Genomic DNA, 26679 nt, shown 5'->3' on the forward strand with positions numbered 1-26679 from the left:
AGAAGAGAGCAGAGTGCCAAGGGCCAGGCTGTCAGGAGGAGGAAGGGTAAAGGAGACTGGGCAGGGGCTGCCGGGCTGAGGATGCACACTGAGGGCAGCGTCTTGGCTGTCACATGAGGCCTGAGTCTCTGTCATGGGCTGCAGAGTGCGAGGGTGGCAATGAGGGCTGATGTGCATCCCCCAGATGTAAGCAAAGGGATGCACCCCTGGTGAGAGGAGTCAGTTGTGAGAGTGAGAGACCAGATTAAAATAGACTTGGGCCAACTCTAAAGAGGAAAGGCTGGGAAGACGCAGAGAAAGGTGGTGGCGACCAGGTAAGAGGGGTGGCGGAACTGCATGGGGTTCTGTCTGCTGGGTTCTGCAGGTGGGGAGGTGCTTACATGCTGAACTGAGGAGAAAGATGTTGGAGGGTGCGGGGGAGAGGGGCCACCAACACATGGGACTCTGGCCGTGCCAGGTGTTTACAGTAGCCTCTGCCTTGTCAGGCTGATGTGAGTGCGCTGCTCAGTGCACAGTGATCAGTGTGATGTCTGTTGTCATCCTTTCCCGAGGCTTCCAGAAGGAGCGAGTCTGGGTGAGGAGGACCCCGCAGTCTGCAAGATTTCCCAGTGTGGCAGGCAGCCCTGGTGATCTGGGAGCATCTTCAATTACTGCTTGCTTCTCTCCTTCAGTAAAAAGCCTGACTGTTTTTGTTTTCTATGAAGTCAACGGGAGTAGCAGGCACATTAGGTAGGTCTACTTAGGGCTTGGCAGAAGCTCTGGGGCAGGATTTTTGTGAGGTTCCATCTCCTTTGGCTTGTTGGATCAGGGAGTGAGCGCTGTGTAACTGGTCTGAGGTCAACCATGTTTTCTACAGGGAAGAGAGATTGGCTGGGCGACACTGGGAAGGGTCTGCAGTGAGATAACAGTGTCCCTGCCCTCCTCCAAATTCCCTGGAAAAAGGAAGGCTCCTAGTAGAAGCACTTAAGATAGGATTAAGATTAAATCATTTTACTGATTTATTTGGGAGGCAGACTTGCAGAGAAAGAGAGAGAGACAGAGACAGAGACAGGCAGAAAAGTCTTTCCTTCACTGGTTCACTCCCCAGGTGGCCATGGGGGCTGGGGCTGGGCTGATCTGGAGCCAGGGGCCAAGAGCCAGGGGCCGGGAGCTTCTTCCAGGTCTCTCATGGGGGTATGGGGGGCCCACGCACTTGGGTTGTCTTCCGCTGCTTTCCCAGGCCATAGGCAGAGAGCTGGCTGGGAGGAGGTGCAGCCCGAGCCTGAGCTGGTGCCCACGTGGGATGCCTGTGCCACAAGCAGTGGCTTAGCTGGCCTTCTTTGTCTCCTTTATTGGCTATTTTTAATAGTTGCCCTCAGGATAATAATAGGTATCCTTAACTTTTCACACTTCTTCTTGAATTAACATTAATACTTTTGCATAGCAATATTTCACTCAAATTCTAACTTGTTCATCTATTATTTCAAGTATTATTTTACAAAAATAATATAATCTTTCTAATATTTACCACTCCCACTGCTATTCATCTCTTCCTGAATTTCCTTACTGTAATATTTGTTTAAAGCTGCATTTATCTTTCAGTATTTTTCATTTTTAAAATGTTATTGCAAAATGTGTCTTTTTAAATTCAGTTTTCCATCTAACTGACAGTGCAGTATAGGGGGTATTACTGATTTTATGTTGACCTTGTTAACATTAAACTTATTAAATTCACTTATAAATTATAATTTTTATCTGCAGATTATTTTGGATTTTCTTCATCACACTCATATTGTCTGTGAATAGTAAATGTTATTTGTTCTTCCAAAAAATTAAATCATGCGGGATTAGGGTGGGCCCTTGTAAGATGAGGGGAGGCATGGGAACATGTGCCCGGGGCAGAGGGATGTGGGAAGATGGAGTTAGAGACTGGGAAGACAGAGGACTGCCAGGGGTGACAGGAGCGGGGAGAGGCAGCAGGGTTCTTCCTGACCACTCTGACCCTGCAGTGCCTTGACTTCAGGCTTCCTTTTTTTTTTTTTTTTTTTTTAAGATTGACTTATTTATTTGAAAGGCAGAGTGACAGTTCTTCCAACCTTCCATCTGCTGGTACACTCCCCAGATGGCCACAACAGGCAGGATTGGGCCAGGAGTCAGGAACTCCATTCAGGTCCACCACATGGGTTGGGCCATCATCTGCTGCCTTCCCGGGCACATTAGCAAGGAGCCGGATGGGAAGCGGAGCAGCCGGGATTGAAGCAGTGCTCATGTGGGACGCTGGTGTCACAGACGGCGGCTGAACTGCTGCACCCTTGGCTTCAGACTTCTCACCTCCTGCCCCACGCGGGGATGCAGTTGTGTTGACTTTAGCCTCGTGGTGTGAGGTGATTTGTAGTGGCAGCCCCAGGACGCCCCCACAGTCTGGTGCATGCTTGGTGCTTTGCAGTAAAGGAGGACACGGTGTCCCCTGCGGCCACCATGGTGGCACTGAGTGGTCAGAATGGCAGAAAGTGGCGTGCAGGCCAAGCCTACCCTTAAACAGGAGCATGTCTGAGGCAGAGGAGGAGGGAGCCAGGTATTTCTTTGAGATACTCGGGGTCAGCGCCAAAGCTGCTGCGCACCTGTGACAGACATCTGGATTTCTTTGTGATTTAGAAATGAAAATGCTATCATATGAATAACCCAACAATTTACTTCCAGGAGTTTCTCTTAGGGGGAAAATCAGGAAATCCGATGAAGCTTTATCTCCCCAGGATGCGTGTCGTGACGTTGTTTGTGTTTGTTAGCAGCAGTCTCAGTGCCTGAGAGTGAAGAAATGGCTGGATACCTGTTGGCACATCCAGGAGCTGGCACGGTCAGTGTATGTTTACAGAGAGCCCTTGGTGACGTCAGGGGAAGGCAGTGATACAGTGAGCGGGGGAGGAGTTGGTTATCAGGTGGTACCGCAAATCTCATCGTGAAGAAATGCAGAAAAAAAAAAAAGACTAAAAGGAAACGCATCAAAATGTCAGAAGTGCTCTCTAGCTGAAGAAATTATGGTGTTAAAAAGAACTAAAAACTTCCTTGTATTTTCTGTACCTTTAAAATGATTTACTATGTACATGGATGACTTCCATAATCGGGGAGAGGGGGGAAGTAAAACCTTTTAAAATGCCAAGTACAGTGGTTTCCATTTTTATTTTCTCTGATGGATGACTGCACATCAGCGAATCTTAGGCTAACTACTTAGGCCGGTCACGACACACACACGTACAGAGAGGTCACGGGGCTGTGCCGGGCTGGCTGTAGTAAATGGATATCAACTGACACAGGTGGAATTGTGAGGCTGGCTCAAATACGCCACCAAATGACGGACACGCTGGAGCCAGGCTGCTTCTCCCGCCAGTCACTGTTCTTTACGGAGGTCTGTGTGTTGGGCTGGTGAGGCGGCGTCCTGCTGGCACTCCCTGCAGTGGTCCCAGTGGGTGGAAAGTACCTGGGTCAGCATCCGCTCTGGGCCCCTTTCTTGTCTGCCTGCCCCTGACATTGCAGCCTCCAGTTCTCTGCGACCTCCCCCAACCATTAGATTTGCTCCCGCCCAGGCTTCCCATCCCCACTGTGCTCTGCACACCTGGGCAGACCTAGCAAGTGAAAGAGCCAGGGATGCGTTTGACACCCTCCTGATGTGGCCTGTGCCCAGACACAGGCTGGGATGTGAAGCTCAATCCTGACAGGTGGGCGTGTGGTGTGTCTAAGGATGCTCTACCAATGGTGCCTGAGAGATGCACGGGTCGTGTGGGAGCCCTCCAGACCCAGCCCCTGGGAGGGGACACACAGGGGGCAGGACTCATGCCCATCTGAGGCTGGCCTGACAGCAGAGCTAGGAGGGTGGATGGGGGATGTGTCCAACACGGTGCTAGCTTGTTGAGAAGTCACAACTACACACACCTGGGGATCATGCCCCTCTCCCAGTTCATTCGCACGGTGGGTTAGCTACAGCTAGATAGAAGTGGAGATACACGTTTTTGAAGGAGGACCTTTCCTGGTGGTTGGCTAAACAGTGAGACAGACTCCTGGGTTCGGCATGCTCTGGGGAGGGCCATGCGACGGTGAGGGACTCCCTATTGCTACACTCTGTATAGGGCGCTGGGCCCGCCTGCCACACCCATGGCCCCTGGCGGCAGTCACAGGCTTGCCTTCAACCCCTTCCACCTTGGAGAGTTCTTGGGCCCCAGTGAAATGGGGTCTATGAAGACAAGAGGGTGGGAGGGGGTCCCCGTGGCCCTGGGAGCACCCCATGTGGGGGCTACATGATGTTGCACTGGGTGGCCCCACAGCAATCCTTGATGAGTGCCAGCCCTGTCTTGGCCACCATGGGCTTGCTAGGTGGGGGCTCTGCTTTCTTCTCTGCCCGGGAGCCTGCAGCAAGGTAGGTACACAGAGGGAGAAAGGAACAGAAAAAGAGAAAGAAAGGTGAGGAGGGCCCTGAGTGTCTACAGTCCCAGCCCCACTCCAACTCCTGGTTACACCTGGCTCAGGCCTTGTTCAGGTGGTATGGAGAGCTCACGTGCATTTTAAACGTCTCATCAATGTTCCCATCCTCCTGTGGGCTTACCGGCTTGCAGGTCTCAGCTTTCAACCAGAGCTTTTTCCCTTTTCCTAGTCAGTTCTCTTCACCATTGTATATCCCAAGCCCAGCCACAGGGCCTTGGCACTCAGTATTTTGTGACTAAATAAAGGAGAATTTTTGTTCAGGTCACTTTAATCTGAGGGCTCATGTTTTTCAAGTTTGGAAAATACTTATACATTATCTTTTCAGATAATCTCAACTTCCCCATTCTCTGCTTGCTTTCCTTCTGGAGTGCCGATTCAATGCAAGTTGGGCTCTCTCACTCTAGTCTCTAAGTTTCATCTCTTTCATAGTTTTCATCTCTTAGTCTCTGTGCTACATTCTGGGCAATTTCCTTATGTCTGCTTTCCAATTTGTGAAACTTTCCTTCAATGGTGTCTGTGTATTCACTCCGCCGAGTTTTTCCTTCAGTGAAGATAATATTCTTTTGAAAGGCTAATTTTTCCCAAGTTAGCTTTCTTTTTTCATGGCATCCTGCTATTTCATTTTGGATTCTGTTTCCTCTACTATGTCTTTGATAATTGAAATATATTCAGTTTATCATCTCTTTTAGGTGGCTCCGTTATTTTGACTCTTGGGAAGGTATTTTCTTTGATACAGCTACTGACTCTCATACTGGCTCAGTAGTTCATGGTCTTTAATTTCTACTGACAGCCCATTTTCCTAGGAGGTGTTTTATCTGTGGCAGTGCTGTGCGCTGTGAGAAGCTGAAAAATCTCTACCGAGAAGTTTTGTGGTGTTCTTGCTGAGGCCCCAAGGACTTCACTGGTTTTAGAATAGTTCTCTGTTTTCCAACTTGGGGTTCTAGCACCAGATGAGGGTATGTAATTGGGCCCCACACTTGACCCCTTGCATGTGCTTTGTTTTCTTGCCAGAATCATCATTTTCCAACTTACAGCCCTATTAAGAAGGCAAATTTATTTGCTCCTTCTTTATGCAGCAAGGTGGAGTTTTTCCACTTTGCTCTTCATGGAAGAGATAGTCCACTGAGGATCCCGGCTTTAGGCAGGGATCATGTGCTTTGTAGTTTTCGGGGCCTCAGCCCCTTTTCCTTCCTTACTCCCCACCCTTCACAGCTGTATTTTCACAGGATGTTAATGGATGGTCAGTGAAAACCATGGGTGTGGGCATATAGATCGCAGCAGCTTTTGACTTTTGTCTTCCCAGCAAGATTTCCAGTTTCTCTTCTCATAACAGCTCTTGTCCCTGTGGCTGCAGGAGTGGGCATGTGATAGAGATCTGGCCAATCAGTTTTTTTCAGATTTTTTTTTTCAGATTTATTGATTTCTGCAGCAAAATGTATTGATTCAGATTTATTGATTTCCCAGCAAGATTTCTAGTTCCTCTTCTTCTCGTAACAGCTTCTGTCCCTGTGGCAGCAGGGCTGGGTGTGTGACACAGACCTGGCTGTAAGTTTTTTTTTGGAATTCAGATTTATTGATTTCTACCTTGTTGACTTTAAAAATGGTATGAGGCTGACTCAAGCAAGGGAATGGTGATTTTAAGTTAAAATGAAGCTATGGTGGAAGTGCATCACCTCTGGCTTCAGTCACCACATCACCTTAGACTGAACAGAGACTTTTTGTCTTGAACAAAGTTCCACACTCTGAAATCCAGGGATGCTGCAGGCCTCTCCCGGCAGTGTCCGTCCCTGGGGGTCAGTCTGCTGGGCCAGAGGTGAAGGTGCTTTCAAAAATACTGCCATTTGCCCAGCACAGTGCCTTTGGTTGCATCCAGTTCGCCCAGTAGTAAGAAGCTCCTGTGGGGCCCAACTGTAGTCTTCGTGTTCCTCGATTGGTTCACTGACCACATTTTAATGGAGCCCATGGGCAATTTCTCAGCCCACCCTTTTGTGCCAATCCACGCTGATCTTGTTCCAGCTTAAAAGTGGATCTCACTTTTCCTACGGACTTATTGTGTAGGCTGGTACCTGGCCTCTTCATGACAGTGGACCTCAGAAATGGAAACAGAGTCCAGGAAGTGCCTACTGGAATTTTCCCATGATATTTATGTAGTCAGATACCCAAAGAAAGAAGTTTGGGGACTGATATGAGGTCACTAAGCTATCGTTCTGGGGTTCTGGCCCTATGGAGAAGGCTGAGCAGTAGGGGAAAATGAAGCAAACATGCAAAGAGGGGCAGAGATGAGAAACAGATGGAGGAAAGTGAGCAAGTTTTCATAACGTTCGGTCCCCGAGACCCTACTTCTTACTGCTCTTTCTCCAGCAAATCTTTGAGTTGGGCATCTGTGTCTTGTAACTGAGCGAGGCCTCACTAAGACAGCAGTCAGAACACACGTGAGAAACGTTGGTCAACAAAGAGAAGACGGTGCCCTCACAGCAGGACCTTACCACTGTAGTAACCTAATGGACACTGGGACCCTAAAAATAGAGGGTCAAATACGTACCATTTCCCCAGCTTCTCTCATACTACGCCCTTTTTGCTCTGGGTATCTTCTGAAGCTACTATTCTGAGAGGGGTGCTCTGGCTTCTCCAGAGAGCTCATCCCTGACAGCAGGCAGGGCTTCCTGCACCTTGTGACATGCACCAAGCCACACAATTAGGAAGGGACAGCTGTTGCCAGGACCGGCAACAAAGTTTGTGGGATTTGGCACAAAATGAAAATGCATGGCCCCTTGACCCAAAATGATTAGGAATTTCAAGACAGCAACAGCAGGACATGAAACCAAGTGCCCTGCTGAGCACGGGGCCCTGGGTGACGTTGCAGGTTGCACATCCAAGGAAGGTGCCTGCTGCCGTCCTGTGCTCAGGTTTGATCTCTAGAATGCACTGTATTGTGCCTCTCTTGCTCCCACATCTCCTTGAAATATCCTTTCCTCTTGGATGGGGAAGGAGGAGGAATAACGTCTGTACTTACTGGCTGAAGATTTGGTTACTTTGTCTAGAGATTTTAACTTGATTCTCAGGAAATCGGCCATTTCTTTGTCTTCTTCTTGTTCTCTGTGAAAGCAGATGTGTGGGAAAGAGGAATCAAAAAACAGTAAGCAAGGAAAACATCAAGGAACCAACGGAATGAGACAAGAGGTTAAGTGTGGGGAACTTTGTGACTAGTGCATGGATGTTATGTGGACTGTGTGTGTTCTGTTGGATGAACCTGCTCTGAATCAGTGGTGGAGCAAGAGTAGGACCCCAGGCCAGAGGCAGGGACATCACAGGACCTAGCCTCCTGCTGGGAGTTTGGTGAGCCAAGCAACACCTCTTCTGATCTTGTACCTTTACACCACCTTAATTACTTGTGCTACCACAGGGACATGGGAGGTGTCAGAGAGCAAGCCACCTTAGCTCTTGGAAGAGTCACCCAGCCAGGCTGAGAGAGGCAAGGCATGTCGCTGGGCCGTGGGGAGGGATGTCGGAGGACACAGAGAATAGAGGACGTTGCCCTCCATAGGAGAGTGCTGGGAGTAAACAGTCAAGAGTGGACCCTCCCAGCGTTCTCCACGCCCAGCCCCTGTGCGCCCATAGTCTGTTGTCCAGATCACGGTGGCAGGTGCACACAGGTAGGAGAAGCATCGGAATCACTTGGAAGGGAAAGGAAGAAAAGCTGGGAAGTAGAGAGGGCAGGTGAGTTGGTACGGGAAAGTTTTCAGAGAGAGAGGATAGGAGTAGTTTCAAGAAGTCTGGATGAGCTGGGGAACGTTTAAGAAGCTCTGCTGTGTATTGTGTGGTGTGATTACTTCCAGGTCACCTTCCTAAAACACACAGGCCTCTGCCTTTTGGAGCTGGACTTGATATTCTCTCGAACATGAAATGGGCCCTCACGGCAGAAGGCCGGATTCACTCAGGTTCAGTGTCCGGGGAGTGTTGACCGAGGCCATGCCGGATACAGGCTGTGACTGCCAGGAGCAGGAGATGAGCTCTGGAAGGAAGTGGAAGGTCAGGGTCTGGCAGCCCAGCGCTGGGGGACGAGCAGCCCACTGACCTTAACCTCTCAACCTCGGCGTCGTCCACCAGGAAGTCCCTCTTCTGCACCAGTTTGTGGATCTTCTGGATGAGCTCATCCTCTCTCTGCTTCTGCATCTTGGTTTTCTCTTTTTCTGGGAAGAAGAAAGCATTGGCAAAACAGCAACTGAGTCCAACTTGAAATGGAGGCTGAGGGGATGTGGTGGGAATCCTGGCTCTACCCCTGCACTCACTGGGGGAACTTGATTTTTTCTAGCTACAGTTTCCTCACCCATAAAATGCGCAGGTTTCAGATGTAGCCATGTTGGTCAAGGGTTCAGCCGAGAACTTGGCCTTGGTGAGTGCTCAGCAAATGGCAGTGACACGGTAAGTGTGGCTCAGGGAGCCAGGAGAATTACTCTGGGGTGAGGGCAAGACAGGAGACTTCAGTCATCAGTGCTGATCACATTATCCCTGTCCCCAGTACCATGGGCAGGGACACCAAACAGAAAAGAAAGAAAATGGCCAGAAATGAAGACTGAGGACCTGAAGAGGCAAAGTCTTAAGCCTTCTTTGGGCTCCTTCAGCTTGGACCCCTTTGGAATAAAAACCGTGGGGCAGCTTGCAAGGTCTGCCCGCCTAGGATTGGCACTGACAACTTCTAGATCTGGAAGCAGAACTAGAGGTGAGGAGAGTATCATATAGCTGTCCCTTGGTGTCAGGGGGGAGGAGGGAGGCTAGGTTCTGGGACCCTCTACCAACACCAAATCCATGGATGCTCAAGTCTTTTCTATAGAATGGTACCGTGTTTGCATAAAACCTATGCACACCTTCCAATATGCCTTATTTACTTATTTTTAATTTATTTTCACTTTATTTGAAAGGCATAGAGACACATACAAAGAGAGATTTTCTATCTGCTGGTTCACTCCCCAAATGCCTGCAACAGTGGGGCTGGACAAGGCCAAAGCCAGGAGCCCAGAACTCCACCTGGGCCTCCCAAGTCCATCTGCAGCCTTACAAGGTATGCATTAGCAGGAAGCTAGAAGTGGAAGCAGAGCCAGGACTCGAACCCTGGCACTTTGATATGGGATGCAGGAGTTCCAAGTGGTGGCTTAACCCCTGGCAACCCGTACACCCTCCTATGTACTTCACCTCCCCTCTAGATGACTTACAATACCTAATGCAATGCCAATGCTATGTGATGACCGTTACACCTCACAAGAAACACATCTGGACGTGTTCAGTACAGACCACTTTCTTTCTCTCAACATTTTTGATCCTTGGTTGGTTGACTCTGGGAATGGAGCCCATGGACACATGGATGACTGCATTTGGGCAGGAGGGCAGGTTGGTTTCTCTCACTGACTGGAAGGCTACTGGTGAGCCCAAGGGGCAGTGGCATTGCTAGCAGCCACAGAATCCTGGCCTTGGCTGTGCTGAATGATGGTGGCATTGTTCCTCCCTTGGAGGGTGCTCTGGGGGGGAGGGGCCTGGTTCCCCAAATCATTCATTGGTGCCACGGGGCCCCTCCCTGCCCTCTTCATGTGAGTGCCAGCACCCACTGACTTGCCAGGGCGCCTTGCTCACCCCAGCTCTCCTAGGGAGTCCTCAGTCTGCCTTTCCTCTCCAGGCCACCTGTAGCACTGCAGCATTCCCAAGGGCCCTCTACAGCTCCCCAGATCTTGGCCAGGGCCCTGAGCACCTGACAAACCTTGTCCCCAGGTTATTCATCTGTGTGTGTCTAGCTCTTGCCAGAGCAGGCATTCCCCAGCCTCACCCGGATACTCAGTGGCAGCATCCATGGTGACTCTAAGAGAACTGGGCTGTGCTGGCTTATGAACCAGTTTCCAAGTCACTGGCCAGTGCTGGTCACCTGTGTGTGTGTCACATACCTTTCCTATCAGCATCTCCCACATGCCAGCAAGTGCCTCCATCTACCCGCTTCTTACCACCTCCCCCCATCTCCTCAGCTCAGGCTCCCATTGACTCTCCCTGGCCCACAGCTCTTACCACAACTGTGAACCCCCGCTGTAGAATCACACAGTCCTGACCTGATGCCCCAGGACCTGCCTCTGCTGAGCTGTGTGACTCTGGGCATATTCCTCAACCTCTCTGGGTATCCAATCTCTCAATACTCATGATCCTAAGGTTGTTACAAGTTGTAAGAGGTGCAGACCAAGTGAAACACCTAACTCTCTGCTGGCAGCACAGTCAGGGCTCATGAAAAGTTAGCTGCTGTTCTGACGCACTTATTTTACATGGTTCACTGTGGTCATAATGATTAAATGGCTTCCAGGTTAAATATTTACAGGTGCAAAGGAAATAAATCCGTACTGAATGAAGAAGCAAATCTCATAGCCCAAGTGAGCACATGACAAGTGCTTAACAAAGCAACCATTAAAATTATGTTCAAATTCCCATGGACTTCAGAGTTTCATCCAAATTAGGCTTTTCTACCTGGGCACTGTTGGGATTTGGGATTAGATCATTCTGTGCACTGCAGGCTGTTTAGCAACACCCCTGCCCCACTCGGAGAGGCCAGGAGCGACACCCCTTCTCCCAAGTCGTGACACCTGAAAACGTCTCTGGACATCACCCTCACTGAGAACCACTGCTTAATCTTCCCCAACAACCCTGGGAGGGAAACACTGTTTTTACTTCCCAGGGGCGGAGCCTGGGGCCTCTGCGGCCAGACCTAAGCACCCCCAGTTGGCAGAGGCGGCAGCAGAGACATTTTGGCTTGGCCTTGAGAAGCCGTTGAGGCAGGAAGGCCCCAGGCTCCTCCAGTCACAGTCCCTGACCTCACAACCCCACTTTCAAGGTTCTGACCCTGGCTCAAAAAAAAAAAAAAAAAAAAAAAACGGTTTTCTCGTTCCTTCACTGTTCTCCTTTCTTAATACATTGATTGATGTGTTGCCAAGAAACGTCGATGTTTCTTCCCCTAAATGCAGCAAAATCCATCTAGAAACCTGGCACTGGTCCTGAGAATACACAGAAAGACTCAACATGAGGGAAGGAGGAGGAGGTGGGGAGAGGTGGCCGGGGGAGAGGAGAAAGAAGGGGTCCCCACTGCACCTGAATGTCTGAACTTCTGCACAAGAGCCATCTGGAGGAAGCAGTTTTGGGGGGACTCAGTGGGACTGGTGTGAAGGGGGAAGTCCACCTGGGGTGGGACACTCACATAGGGCTGCCCTCGCTTATGCTTTGGGCGTAGCATCCCATCTTTATTTACGCTTTTGGTGTTTTGTTCACTATGAGTGCTTTTCTGCATGAATTTTGATTTTTTAAACATTACACCAAAACATTATTTATCTTCACCCCTGAGTTGGCCATGCTTCTGTGAAGTGCGGTGTTCTCTCCCGGCCCTGGTCAGCTGCGCTCAGTCATTTCCACGTGTGCTCTAGAGGCCGCCTCAGCCCCAGCAGGAGCTCCCCTGGCCTGCCGGAGCCTTGCTGTGCTCAAACGCCTCTGTTGCCTCACGAGGCTCCCACGTGCCCTGCAGAGCCACCTGTGAGCTCTGGGACTCCTTCCTGAGAAGGGGGGTGGCCCAGGTTGGACCATCGGAGTCTCCTGGGAGACACAGAGGTTCTGAAAGTTGGGGTCCTGCATGGGGAGATCATGGAAGAGAGATGATTGGCTCATGTGCACCCAAAATAGGGGTGAGGGGCAAAGAATATTCCATGGACTTTATGTTTGTTCTGGGCCCTTTGGAGGGGGTGCTGAGCTTTACACATGTTAAGTGGTTGAACAGTGTTCTCCCTCACCCCAAATTCATGTCTAATCTAATAGGAAATAGTGTCTGCCCTCAAACGTGCCTGTCTACCCTATCTGGAAAAATCCCATAGCCAAAGTAATTGGGCAATTACTTTGCAGCTGTAATTAGTTAAGCTATGATGAGGTCATCCTCATTAGAGTGTGCTGTCAATCAATGATGGGTGTCCCTAAAGAAGAGACGACACTCTGGGAAAACGGCCATGTGAAGGCGGATTGGGACCAGACAGCCACAAGCCAAGGAGGGCCAAGGATGGATGGGAGCTACCCAAGGCTGAGGGCGCAAGGACGGAGTCTCCCCCAGAGCCTGGGGAGGCAGAACAGCCCTGCTGATACCTTGATTTCAGACCTTTAGGCTTCAGAACTGAGACGGGAGACTGGAGACGAATACAGTGCCCAAGGGTTCTGGAAGACTTTGCTGTCTTTCCAGTAATTGCTCCTTTTGTGCTTTTCTAAGCCTGGACGGCTGCTGTGCCTTTCAACCAAACTGGTCCTCTGAGGGCTATAAAGTGAGAGAAAGCAACAGATTTGGTGGCTCTCGCCCCTGGCTGCTCACCACAGTTACGCGAGAAGCTTTTAAACATGGCCAATGTTGGGGGCGGGGACTTGGCCTCGTGGTTAACACGCCACTTGGATGCCTTGAATCCCATATCAGAGTTCCTGGGTTCCAGTCTCAGACCTACTCTGGATTCCAGTTTCCTGCTAATGCAGACCCTGGAAGGCAACAGGCAATGGGTCAATATGTTGGGTCCCTGCCACCTATGTGGGAGACTTGGATAGAATTCTTGGCTCTCGGATTGCAGGCATTTGAGGAATGAACCAGCAGATGGGAGCTCTGTCTGCCTGTCTGTCTCTCTGCCTCTCAAGTAAGTTTAAAAAAAAAAAATTGAAAAAGCAATTACTAATGTCAGAACCGCATTGCAGGCCAACTGAATCTGAATTTAGAGTGTGGACACGGGTACCTTCCCCCTATTCGTTCATTGTTTTATGCTTGACATTTAACATTTTTTGGCAACTTCATTGAGATACAATTCACATCCCATGCAATTCACCCGCTCCAAGTGTCTTCACAGAGTGAATACACAATTCATTTTAGAACATGTTGATCACTCCACAAAGAAATTCTGGGCCCATTAGCTGTCACCTGCTTTCAATGAGGACAGTCTATTGATGTGTCTGTCCCAGGGCCTGCATGGGGCCTGTCTGATGCCTAGTCAATGCTGTTAAAGCAGTGGTGTCTGGCGGGCGCCGCGGCTCACTTGGCTAATCCTTCACCTGTGACCCCGGCACCCCGGGTTCTAGTCCTGGTCGGGGCGCCAGATTCTGTCCTGGTTGCTCCTCTTCCAGTCCAGCTCTCTGCTGTGGCCCAGGAAGGCATTGGAGGATGGCCCAAGTGCTTGGGCCCTGCACCTGCATGGGAGACCAGGAGGAAGCTCCTGGCTTTGGATTGGCACAGCACGCCGGCTGTAGCGGCCATTTAGGGGGTGAACCAACGGTAAATGAAGACCTTTCTCTCTGTCTCTCTCTCTCTCTCACTGTCTAACTCTGCCTGTCGAGAAATAAATAAATAAAGCAGTGGTATCTAACCCATCACTGTACACACTACCCATGTGGATCCCTCCCTAGGTCAGTGCACCCTGGAGCAGTAGTTCTTATGCTCCTTGGGGGATATTCAGCAACATCTGCAGACATTTTTGGTGGCACAACTGCGGGAGGGGGACATGTGCTCCTTGCAGGTAGTGGCCAGAAGCCAGGGATGCTGCCCACAAATCCTATAAGGCACAACACGGAGACCTCAACCCCCAGATGATGACATTGACATTTTGACACCCCCCACACTTATCCATGTGTCAGGGTTGAAAAACACTGTGCTATAGCACCTTGCGCTGCACTGCTTGCTTGGTAGTAGCTGCTGCTTTGCTCAGTACAGGCGCACCTGTGTGCAAGGCCTTGTTTGTTTCCACTGACTTGTGAGCTCCCCAAGAGCACAGAATCCTTCTCTGTTCAGCACCTCCAGTCCAGCACCTAGCTTGGGGCCTGCTGCATAGCAGCCTCTTGGCACACCGCACGCTTACTCAGCTGATAGAATAGTGACAGTGTTCAAGTCAAGGATGGTGGGGGTGGGGAGGGGACTTATCCAGCCTCTGATGCTCCTTACAAAGCCATGGTTCATCTGACAGAGCTGTGTTCATTCACCCAGTGAACTTCCCTTTAGCACCTACCAGGCTCTCGTGTGTACCCCAAGAAGCATGACATCTAGATAGAGACATGTATGAATCAATGCACAGCTATGCGCTAAGGACTTTGATCGGGTAAGTCCCACAGAGAGCACCTGGCCCAGCAGGATGGGCAGAAAAGGGTTTCTGGGGGAGAAGGAACCAAGGAAGTATTGTCCTCAACAACTAGCAAACACAGGTTTGACTCCAAAGTCAGAATCGTAACCACTATACTCTGCCTATTCCCAAACAGGAAAAGGACGGTGATAACTGCCAATGCTCACTGGACTCTGGGCCAAATAGCAGGCAGCATTTGGTCTGTGCTGTCTCGCTCGCCAAGGTGATATTTATACCCCTGGGTCAGGTGCTATTGCTATTACTACACCCAATTCAGAGGAGGAGGAGAAACTGAGTCTTGGAGATGGTGACTTCCCCAAGGTCAAGGAGGCAGGCAGAATTAGGACTTGAGCCTGAGTCTGCCTGACTTGGAGAGACTGAACCATGTGTCCGGGGTGAAGGCATGCATTCGGGGAGTGCTACGCTGCAAGAGCGAGGCCCCTCTAGAAGAAAAGACAAGCTCTGTCTTCCGGAGCCCAGCGGCAGGCCCTTGCAGGCCTGAGCAGCTGCTCACCACCCAGTGAAGTACCACACGGTTACCTGGGATGGCGACCAAGTTCTGCAGCTCCTGCTTCAAGTCCATGATGTCCTTGCAGAGCTGGATGTCATCCATCCTGGGGAGACAGGTGCCAGTGACAGTGGTTACAGCGGCAAGACTACACCCAGCATCACCCCGGGTTAAACACATAGGGCACATCGGGGCGGGCTGGCCTCTGTAAGGGCCACATGAGCGCCACAAATGGCCCGTTATCCCTCTGTGGTCAATCACTGTATTCACCTTCTGAGAGTTCCCTCCAGTCTTCATCTGCTTGTGTTTGCTAGTATGAATGGGCTCAGGTTGAAGGCTCAATTTTTTTAAAATAAATTTTTTCCCCTGAGATGGATGTTTGGTGCAATGGCTAAGACCTTGCTTATGATGGCCACGTCCCATGTTAAGAATGCCTGAGTTCAAGTCCCAGTGCTGTTCCTGCCAGCTTTCTGCTAGTGTGCACTCTGGGAGGCAGCAGGTGATGGAAAATAATTGGATCCCTGCCGCAAACACGGGAAACTCAGACTGAGTTCTGGATTCCTGGCTTCAAGCCGGTCCAGCCCTAACTGTGCCATGCACTTGGGAAGTGAACCAGCGTGTGGAAGATCTCTCTTTGTATGTCTCTATCTTTCACTGCCTTTCAAATAAAATGAAAATAAATAAAAATTTTTCCTATGAGGACATTTCCACATATTTGACTTTTATTATTAAATTAATTGTACAGAAATTCACAAGATAGAGCAAGTCTCATTCTATGCTTTAGAGAGAACCAATGCTAACAATTTGATACATATTCCTACAGAGGTTTTTTTTTTAAGATTTATTTATTTATTTACTTGAGAGGTAGAATTACAGAGAGGGAGAGACAGAGAGAGGGCTTCCATCCGCTGGTTCACTCCCCAAACGGCCACAATAACTGGAGCTGGGCCAGTTTGAAGACAGGAGCCAGGAGCCAGGAGCTTCTTCTGAGTTTCCCCTGTGGCTGCAGGGGCCCAAGCACTTGTGCCATCTTCTATTGCCTTCCCAGGTGCATCAGCAGGGAGCTGGATCAGAACAGGAGCAGCCCAGACTTGAAATGGCGCCCACATGGAAGGCCAGTGCCACAGGAAGATGCTTAACCTACTACGCCGCAGTGCCTGCCCCCAGAGTTTTAAAAATGCTTATGCTTGGGGCTGGTGCTGTGGGTTGAGGGTAAAGCCTCCACCTGTAGTGCCAGCATCCCATGTGGACGCCGGTTTGAGTCCTGACTGCTCCATTTCTGATCTAGCTCCCTGATTATGTGCCTGGGAAAGCAGTGGAAGATGGCCCAAGTATTTGGGCCCCTACACCCACATGGGAGACCCGGAAGAAGCTCCTGGCTCTTGGCTTCGGATCGGCTCAGTTCCCGCCCTTGCGGCCATCTGAGAAGTGAACCAGCAGATGAAAGATCATGCACGCGCTCTCTCTTTCTCTCTCCCACTTTCTCTGTAACTCTGCATTTCAAATAAAATAAATGAATCTTTAAAGACAAAATAAAAAATAAAATGTTTATGCTTATATTACCATATATGATATCATTGTTATTGAACAAAAATATCTTTCCAATATTTTTTACTTAATAATATACCTTGGACATTGTACCATGTCAGTACATACAAATCTAGCCATTTAAAAACTTCATTTATTTATTTGAGAGTCAGAGACAGCAAGCAAGACAGACACAGATCTTCCATTTGCCAAATGCTCACAACAACCAGAGCTGGGACAGGCTGATGCGAAAACAGAGAAAGGTACTTAGGGAGTCCACACCACTAGCAGAAGTAGGGCAAGGACTAGAAATGAAATCTTCTGAATGCATGATCTGTTCGTCCCGTCCTGCAGCATCTGTATCAAGAGCTGGGTCTGGGGCCAGTGCTGTGGTCTAATAAGCTAAGCAATCACTTGCCACGCCAGCATCCCATATGGGCATTGGTTTGAGTCCTGGCTGCTCCACTTCTGATCCAGCATCCCAGCTGATGGCCTGGGAAAGCAGTGGAAGATGGCTCAAGTGCTTGGGCCCCTGCACACATGTGGGAGACCTGGAAGAAGCTTCTAGCTCTTGGCTTCAGATCAGCCCAGCTCCAGCTGTTGCAGCCATTTGGGGAAGTGAACCAGTGGATGGAAGACCTCTCTCTCTCTCTCTCCCTCTCTCTGACTCTAAGTCTGCATCTCAAATAAATAAATAAATAAATAAATCTTTTTTTTTTTTTTGACAGGCAGAGTGGACAGTGAGAGAGAGACAGAGAGAAAGGTCTTCCTTTTGCCGTTGGTTCACCCTCCAATGGCCGCCGCGGTAGCGCGCTGCGGCCGGCGCACCACGCTGATCCGATGGCAGGAGCCAGGTGCTTCTCCTGGTCTCCCATGCGGGTGCAGGGCCCAAGCACTTGGGCCATCCTCCACTGCACTCCCTAGCCACAGCAGAGAGCTGGCCTGGAAGAGGGGCAACCGGGACAGGATCGGTGCCCCGACCGGGACTAGAACCCGGTGTGCCGGCGCCGCAAGGCGGAGGATTAGCCTAGTGAGCCGCGGCGCCGGCAAATCTTTTCTTTTTTAAGGAGCTGGGTCTGCTGACTCTCTTTGGCAGTGCCAACTGCAGACCAGCCTGGATCCCTTACCCTTCGCTGGCCAGGAACTGCTCATGTTATCCATCCCAATCCCAGCATCCCAGCAGCCAGGACAAGAGACAAGACCATTCTGCTTCAGCCTGCAACTCTTATTGCCAGGGTGCACCAAGCAGCTTTCAAGGCCTGCCCTGGAATGCGCTAGCAGGTGGCAGCTGCCTAACTGAGCTTGAATTGCCAGAGGGCACAGGCTGCTCCCATGGGCTTTGATCGGCGAGTGTTCAACTAGAAGAGCTCTGTAATCTTTTCCATAACTAGCCGAGACCAGGCTGCCTGGGCAGTTCTCAAGGAAGGTGATCTTTGCTTCTGGGAGCATTTGGCGATGCCTGGACAAAGTCTGGTTTTTATAGCTGGGTGTGTATGGTAGGGATGGGGTTGCTATGGCATCTTGTGGCTGGGTGTGTAATTTTGGGTTCCTTCCAGCCAGGGATGCTACTAAATACCCCATGGACACAGGGAAGCCCCCTCACAACTGAGAATGATCTGCCCCAATGTCAATCATGCTGAAGTTGAGAAGTCTTGGATCATGACTACAATATTGTTGAGAAAATTTTCAAATGTTTATTTCTTTTTCTTTTTATTTATTTATTTTTTTTAACAGGCAGAGTTAGTGAGAGAGACAAAGACAGAGAGAAAGGTCTTCCTTTTTTCCGTTGGTTCACCCCCCAAATGGCTGCTATGGCCAGCACGCTGCGCCGATCCGAAGCCAGGAGCCAGGTGCTTCCTCCTGGTCTCCCATGCTGGGGCAGGACCCCAAAATTGGGCCATCTTCCACTGCCTTCCCAGGCCACAGCAGAGATCTGGACTGGAAGAGGAGCAACTGGGACAGAACTGGCACCCGAACTAGGGACTAGAACCCAGAGTGCCAGCGCCACAGGCGGAGGATTAGCCTAGTGAGCCATGGTGCCAGCACAAATGTTTATTTATTTTTCAACCATTTGAAAGAGAGAAAGACAGAGAGATAGATCTTCAATCCATTGGTTCACTCCCCAAATGCCTGCAAGAACCAGGGCTGGTCCAGGGCGAAGTCAGGAGGCCCAGAACTCCATCCAAGTCTCCCATGTGGGTGGCAGGAGTCCAAACACTTGGATCATCACCTTCTGCCTCCCATGATACATTCACAGGAAGGTGGATCAGAAGCAGAGTAGCCGAGACTTGAACCAGCGCTCTGATATGGGATGCAGGTATCCTGGGTGGTGACTCTACCTGCTGTGCCACGGTGCCCACCCACCCATGATGAGAGGAGATAGGAAATGGTAAAAAGAGAGAATAGTGCTCAGGAGCCAGGATTTGGGCAGCCAACAGTGAGTCCAGTGGCTTTCCTGTCTGAAAGAGGAACGAGGACGGCTCAGCTCTCTGAATTATCATGCATGTCGGATATTGGACATAGGGCCTGAGATGGGTTGCTATGTACCTAGTGACATGGGATGTACCTAGTGATGTACCTAGTGAGATGCCTGGTGAATGGAATCCTTTATGATGAGTGCTGGCTATGAGAAATGAGCATGGAAAAAAAGAGAAAGAGAAAATGATGCTGGATGAGCAACACATCTGAGAAATGGAGCTATCATGTAAAACCATTCAAAGTAGCCTTCATTGATTATTTTCTTCTCTGTACAAGTTTTTAAATGACTATTTTGAACTGATGCATAAAAATTAGACATATTTATAGGACACTATGTGATGTCTCAATACTTGTATACTTTGTGTAATGTTCTAATCAGAGTAAACATATCTATTTCCTCAAACATTTTTTATCTCTTTACGGCAAAAACCTTAAAAACCCTGTCTTTTAAAAAGCTTTTTAAAGATGTACTATGCAATATCATTATTTACAGCCACCCTCCTGTGCAATATAACACTAGATCTTCTTACTCCCACCTAGCTATAACTTTGACATTTTTATCTGATTATAGAATGGATTGCTAATTACCATAGCAATTTTAGAAAATACAAAGAACCCAAAATTATGTGCAACCTTGGCCCATGTGCACCAGAGACCACGTCTATTCTGAGTACTTTAGTGTATTTCACACTGGTCTTTTAAAAAACGTTTATTCATACATGTTCATTTTATTTGAAAGGCAGAGACAGAGAGAGAGGCAGAGACCAAGAAAGACAGAGACAGAGAGTGAGAGAGATAGAAAGACAGAGAGATCTTCCACCTGCCAAGTCACTTCCCAAATACCAGAAAGAGCCAGGAACCTGGAAGTCAACCTGGCTGGGTGGCAGAGACCCAAGTACTTAGGGCATTGCCCTTGCCTTCCTGGGTGCACATGAGCAGGAAGCTGGAATCAGAAGTGGAGCTGGGACCGTAACCCAGGCACTCCACTATGGAGTGCGGGCATCCCAAGCAGCCTCTAACCACTGTGCCAAATGCCCACCCTCACGCTTTTTTTTTTCTCCTACGTGTAAGTGAGACGTCTGGGCTCACCCTGGGGCCTATGTCCATCTCGAAACTGCACTCAGCATGTCACTGAGTCCTGCCGAAGACCCCAACCCACAAACACTGATAAGTAAGGTGGAATTCTGCAAGTCTCTGGAGTCACATTGCAGAACTCCATCATCAAAATCCCCATGAGGTGGCGCTGTTCTCCTCAAGGGTCCCAGCTCTGCCTCCAAAGTCTCTACCTCTCCTGTATGCCCACCTGGCCAAAGAACTGTCAGATCCCAAACAACCCAGCTGGGCCTCAACTTACAAACTCCACTTGGCAAAACCAAGGCCTGTGGGGGCCGGCGCCGTGGCTCACTTGGTTAATCCTCTGCCTGAGGCGCTGGCATCCCATGTGGGCGCCGGGTTCTAGTCCCCATTGCTCCTCTTCCAGTCCAGTCTCTGCTGTGGCCCAGGAAGGCAGTGGAGGATGGCCCAGGTGCTTGGGCCCCTGCACCTGCATGGGAGACCAGGAAGAAGCACCTGGCTCCTGGCTTCAGATAGGCATAGCTCCGACTGTAGCAGCCATTTAGGGGGTGAACCAACGAGGGAAGACCTTTCTCTCTGTCTCTCTCTCTCTCTCACTGTCTAACTCTGCCTGTCAAAAAAAGAAAAAAAGAAAAGAAAAACCAAGGTATAATGGTTCTCAGGACAGGTATAATGGTATACCTATCCTTGGTATACCAACCAAGGTATAATGGTTCTTCCCCCAGGACAGAAGCTCTTGCTCCTTCCCTTACAAGCTGTCCATCAGAATGAGGCATGGTTCACCTAACAAAACCTGGTGTCTTTTTTGGAAGACAGAAGGATAGATTCTGCCATTAAGGAAAACAAGAAGTCAATGTTTATTGAGCATTTACTAAGTGCTGGGCACTGCCCTCAGCACTCTCCCTGCATAAGTTCATCTAAACCCACACAGAAGTCATGTGAGGCGATGGGGAGTAGGCAGTGTGCCCATAGTTCCACACTGGTGAGTGGCCATGGAGATTCAGCCCTGGATCTAGCTCTTGATCATCTTACTGTGGTGTCTGCTCTCCACGAGGCCAGAAGAGGTGCAGCAGACATAGCTGGTTACCGACCTCATTCACCTTCCCCGATCTCCTTCTCTCAGATCCCTGATGTGTTCAGGAGGAAAAACACCCAGCCAGTTATGGCAACCCCATTGGTCTCTACCAGGCATGCAGTTTCTGGCTTCCTTACAGCTCGAGTGGTCACAAGAGCTACTTTGGAGCCACAGGATGCTTGGCCGGGGTGCTTCTGGGAAAGATAATTAGGACCTTGGGTGCTCCCCCTCCTAATCCTGAAGCTGCCACAGCCTTGATGATGAAGATGACAGAGGGGAAGGAAGGAAAGAGCCAGACCATTGATGACATCCTTGAAAGAGCCCACTAGGCCTCAGAACACTTGCCTCTGGACTTGTGAATCCCAGTGGGCCCTCTCCAGCTACAGTTTCTGCATCTATGGACTCCATCAACTGTGGACTGAAAAGATGAGGTGCTGGGGGAACGGCATCTGTTTGATGCCTTTTCTGCTATTATTTCCTAAATAATACAGTATAACAATCACTGACATAGTTTTACATTGTATTAGGTATCATAAGTGATCTAAGGGCCAGTGCTGTGGTGTAGCGGGTAAAGCCGCTACCTGCAATGCTGGCATCTCATGTGGACCATGCTTCGAGTCCCAGCTGCTCCACTTCTGATCCAGCTCTCTGCTATGGCCTGGGAAAGCAGTAGAAGATGGCCCAAGCCCTTGGGCCCCTGCACGTGCGTGGGAGACCAGGAAGAAGCTCCTGGCTCCTGGCTTTGGATTGGTGAAGCTCCTCAGCCATTGCAGCCATCTGGGGAGTGAACCAACAGATAGAAGACCTCTCTCGGGGGCTGGCGCTGTGGCACAGCGGGTTAATGCCCTGGCCTGAAGCATCGGCACCCATATGGGCGCCAGTTCAATACCTGGCTGCTCCATATCCTAGCCAGCTCTCTGCTGTGGCCTGGGAAAGCAGAAGAAGATGGCCCAAGTCCTTGGGCTCCTGGTACCTGCATGGGAGACCAGGAAGAAGCTCCTGGATCCTGGCTTTGAATCGGTGCAGCTCTGGCCATTGCTGCCAGTTGGTGAGTGAACCATCAGATGGAAGACCTCTCTCCCTCTCTGCCTCTCCTCTCTCTGTGTAACTCTGACTTTCAAATAAATAAATAAATTTTTTAAAAGAAGCTCTCTCTCTCTCTCTGCCTCTCTGTAACTCTGCCTTTCAAATAAATAAATAAACAAATAAATCTTTAAAAAAAAGAAATAAGTTATCTAGAGATGATTTAAAATGTATGGGAGCAAGTGGTAGCTTCCAGGCAATTGCAACCCCATTTCATATAATGGATTAGAGCATCTGTAGATTTGCAGATCCTCAAGGGCTCCTGGAATCACTACCCTGTGGACAGCAAGAGATGACTATTAAATGTCCTTATGACTTAAATGGAGTGATGACCAGCTCTTGGTTTGCCTGGGAGTGTCCCGGTTTCAGTACAATTTAGCCTTCTGTTCTGGGAAACCCTTCAGTCCGAGGTGAACCAGGGCCATTATCCAGCCTAGGTTTAAGATGCCACTCACAGATGCTCCGTTACTTGCAGCTGAAGACCTTTTCACTGAAATGCATGGATTGGCATGTTTGGGGTTTTTTGTTTCCGTAACTTTTTTTTTTTTTTTTGACAGGCAGAGGCAGGGACACACACACACACATACACACACAGGTTCTATCTGCTGGATCTCTCCCCAAGTGCCCACAATGAAGCGGGAAGCCAGGAACCCAATTCAGGGTTGGCAGGGACCTTGTCATGTGGGCGGCAGGGCCCAACCACTTGAGCCATCATCACTGCCTTCTGGGGTGCACGTGAACAGGAAGCTGGGATCAGCAGCTGCAGCTGGGATCCGAACCCAGGGACTCTCATATGGAATGTGGTGTCCCAAGGGCATCTTGACCACTAGGCCCAATGCCTCTGTTTTTAATATAAGTAGGACTAGGGGCAGGTGTTTGGCCTTGCAGTTAAAGATGCCAGTTAGGATACCCATATCCCACCCATATCCCACATGGGAGTGCCTGGGTTTGACTCCCAGCTCACGTTCCTGGCTCCAGTTTCCTGTTAATGCTAACGCTGGGAAGCAGTGGTGATGGCTCAAGTGGCTGAGTCCCTGCTACCCATAAGGAAGAGCTGGACTGAGCTCCCAGCTCCCAACTTCAAATGCCTGGCACCTGTGGACATTTGGAGAGTGAACCAGTGGATAAAAGCTGTCCAAGCTGTTTCTGTCTCTCAAATTAATTGCTTAATAGTTAATTTTAAAAATGTAAGTAGGATTGGAGCAGGCATTGTGGAGCAGCAGTTAAGCCACAGCTTGGGATGCCCACATCAGAGTGCTGGCTTGAGCTCCACCTACTCCACTTCTGTTTTTTTTTTTTTTTAAAGATTTATTTGAGAGGTAGAGGTAGAGTTATAGACAGTGAGAGGAAGAGACAGAGAGAAAGGTCCTCCCCAAATGGCTGCAATGGCCGGAGCTGAGCCAATCCGAAGCCAGGAACCAGGAGCTTCTTCCTGGTCTCCAACAAGGGTGCAGGGGCCCAAGGACTTGGGCCATCTTCCACTGCTTTCCCAGGCCATAGCAGAGAGAGAGATTGGAAGCGGAGCAGCTGGGACTAGAACCGGTGCCCATAGGGGATGCCAGCGCTGCAGGTGGAGAATTAAACTACTGCACCACGGCGCCGGCCCCCATCTCCTTCACTTCTGATCCAGTTTCCTTCTAATGCGCCTGGGAGGCAGCAGATGATGGCTCACATGTGTGGGTTCCTGCCACCCACATGGGATGCCTGGCCCAGCTTTGGCCTGGCCCAACCCTGGCCATTAGAGGCATTTGGGGAGTGAACTAGAAGATGGGCGATCTCTCTCTTCTCTCCCTCTCCCTCTGGGTCATTCTGCCTTTCAAATAAACAAATAAATAAATCCTATATATATATATGTGTGTGTGTGTGTGTGTGTGTGCGCATATTTGTGTATATATATATGTATATATAGGATTAAAACATACCTGTATATGGGTACATGGATAGTGATATTAAAAGACACATTTATTTTGGTGCAAACATGTTTTGAATTCCATGCATTTTTTTCATAGCGTGCATTTTCCATGAGCTTTTGGAAGACATGCACAGTGCTTTACGATCTTGGCTACAACCTGAATAAGACACATTAGTTCAGGTCCTTGCATGGCTAATGCTGAGCCCTAGAAATGAAACTCCACTGCTGCCGGCTCATTCTGGAGACAGCGATGTCATCTCCAAGAAGCTGACGGATGCAGGAAGGAGAAGAGAGCATCTCGGGCTCTCATGCTGGGACGAGGGGTGCAACTGGTCATTTTACCAGCTTTGGGCGGGGAGAGGTGATCAGACCCTGTCAGAATGATAGTGCTGCTGCTTTACAAGATTTCTTTGAAAATGACACGGTCAGGAGGCGCTGGCAGCAGGAGCTGCAGCCTAATGGAAAACCCAGCAGAGTGTGATGCGAAGGCAGAAGCAGAGGAAAGCCCTGGCTTTTAAAAATAGTATTGAAAACAGCAGTAATTTGGCTCCTTTTCTTACTTATTTGGGAGGCAGGGAGACAGAGATAGACAGACAGACAAAGAAAGAGCTCCCATCTGCTGGTTTGCCCCTCATGCAGGCAATGCCAGGAGCCAGAACCAATCCAGGTCTCCTAAGTGATGGCAGAGAAGCAGTCACTGGAGTCGGCACTGCTGCCTCCAAGGTGCACACTAGCAGGACGCTGCCATGGAGCCTGGACTTGAAGCCCACGCACTCCAGCGTGAGATGCAGATGTCGTAACTGGCATCTTAACGCCCTCTCTGGGTCTGCTCTAACCATGCTGTGGACTGTGGGTTTCTTGGGTTGGGTGAGAAGAGGAAGCAACATCTGACCTTACACACGGAATGCTGGTCAGGGATTTGGAGCCCGTGTCTGAGTCCAAGCCTGACCACAAACTTCGGTGGCCCCTGGGAAGTCACTTCTCTCTCTGGACTTCTGTTTCGTCCTATATAAAATGAGGGGCTTCAATGATGCCCCCTTTGGTGCAAAGAGGACACGAGCTGCTTTCGATCCAGTCCGAGCTAACATTTCAGTGTCACCACTGAGTGACTTAAGTTCCTTCACAACTCTCTGCCCGTGCCCTCACCCTTAAAAATAAATAACACCAGGCACTTCAAAAGTTCATGGGATGAGGTTGGTGCTGTGGTGTATCGGGTAAAGTTGCTGCCTGCAGTGCTGGCATCCCATATGGGCGCCAGTTCAAGATCCGGCTGCTCCATAACTGATCCAGTTCTCTGCTGTGGCCTGGGAAAGCAGCAGAAGATGGCCCAAGTCCTTGGGCCCCTGCAACCACGTGGGAGACCTGGAAGAAGCTCCTGGCTCCTGGCTTTGGATCAACCCAACTCTGGCAGTTGCTGCTATTTGGGGAGTGAACCAGTAGATGGACGATCTTTCTCTGCCTCTGCCTCTCTTTAACTCTGCCTATCTAATAAATAAATAAATAAATAAATAAATATTAAAAAAGAAAAGTTCATGAGAAATAGAGTGAAAAGATAAATTGATTTTAGTGAAAAAAAGTTTGAAGTCTATGCATACAAGGGGTCTTCAAAAAGTTATGGAAAATGCATTTTATGCAAAAAACTCTGCACAGATTTCAAACATTTTTGGCACCGAAATAAACTTGTCATTTCATTCCATTTTCCCCAAGCTTCCTGAAATGCCCTTGTCCCTTCATCTTGAACTAAGCAGGCTTACGTGTGCGGGGCGGGCAGCCCAGTGTTCCGCATGGACAGGAAGGTGCAGAGGAAGGGCGTCTTCTGTTCACCCCTCGCCCCAGGCGGCAGGCGAGCGGCGAGCTGAGTCACTCCTGTGCCGTCTCAGCCAGGGTTCCTGCGTCAGAGATGAGTCTCACCTTCATGTGCTATTCTGTTTCCTCAAGCCAAATGGTGCTAGGATGACGAACGTGTGCATTTGTTTAGCTTTCCCTGCATTCGTAAGCTTCACTGTCATGCTTGGGGGAGATTAAGCACTGAGAAGTATCCAAGGAGCCCCTGGGCACAGCCACTTCTCAGCATCAATGCTGGAGACCGAAGGAACCAGAGAGGTGCCTGCCCCTGGGCACCGATGACACACCTGGGGAAGTGACGGCCTAGGCATCACCCTTGAAGGCCACACTGCCTGTTCTCTCTCGGTGGCTCATTTAATGATCCACATATGCATCTTCACCTGAAATACCCAGTCTGTCTCCCTTGCTTGGAATCAGACCTTCATGCGTGGCTGTGACATTTTAGTCGCCAAATAATGTCATAATGTCACTTCCCACAAGCCCAGTTTGCTCGCCTACTCCAAGGGTTTTCTACTCTTAGTTCTACTTCCCCTTCTCCTCCTCCTTCTTCTCAAAATTCACTTATTAATTTGAGAGTCAGAGT

At 49.6% G+C, this 26679-nt stretch overlaps 1 protein-coding gene across 1 annotated transcript in view; it reads right to left on the reverse strand.

Moving 5' to 3' along the window:
- Positions 1–3026: 3026 nt before the first annotated feature.
- The window catches only part of BMERB1 (bMERB domain containing 1), a 139574-nt gene continuing 115921 nt past the window's right edge, over positions 3027–26679 (reverse strand). The window contains exons 3-6 of the mRNA XM_062179770.1: positions 15135–15208; positions 8528–8642; positions 7466–7548; positions 3027–3425 (exon numbers count right to left, since the gene is read on the reverse strand). Of these exons, the coding sequence (XP_062035754.1) occupies positions 3310–3425; positions 7466–7548; positions 8528–8642; positions 15135–15208 (388 nt within the window). The 3' untranslated portion in view covers positions 3027–3309. The remainder of the gene's footprint in view (positions 3426–7465; positions 7549–8527; positions 8643–15134; positions 15209–26679) is intronic.

The sequence above is a fragment of the Lepus europaeus genome, chromosome 21, assembly GCF_033115175.1.
Source record: "Lepus europaeus isolate LE1 chromosome 21, mLepTim1.pri, whole genome shotgun sequence".
NCBI lineage: Eukaryota > Metazoa > Chordata > Mammalia > Lagomorpha > Leporidae > Lepus > Lepus europaeus.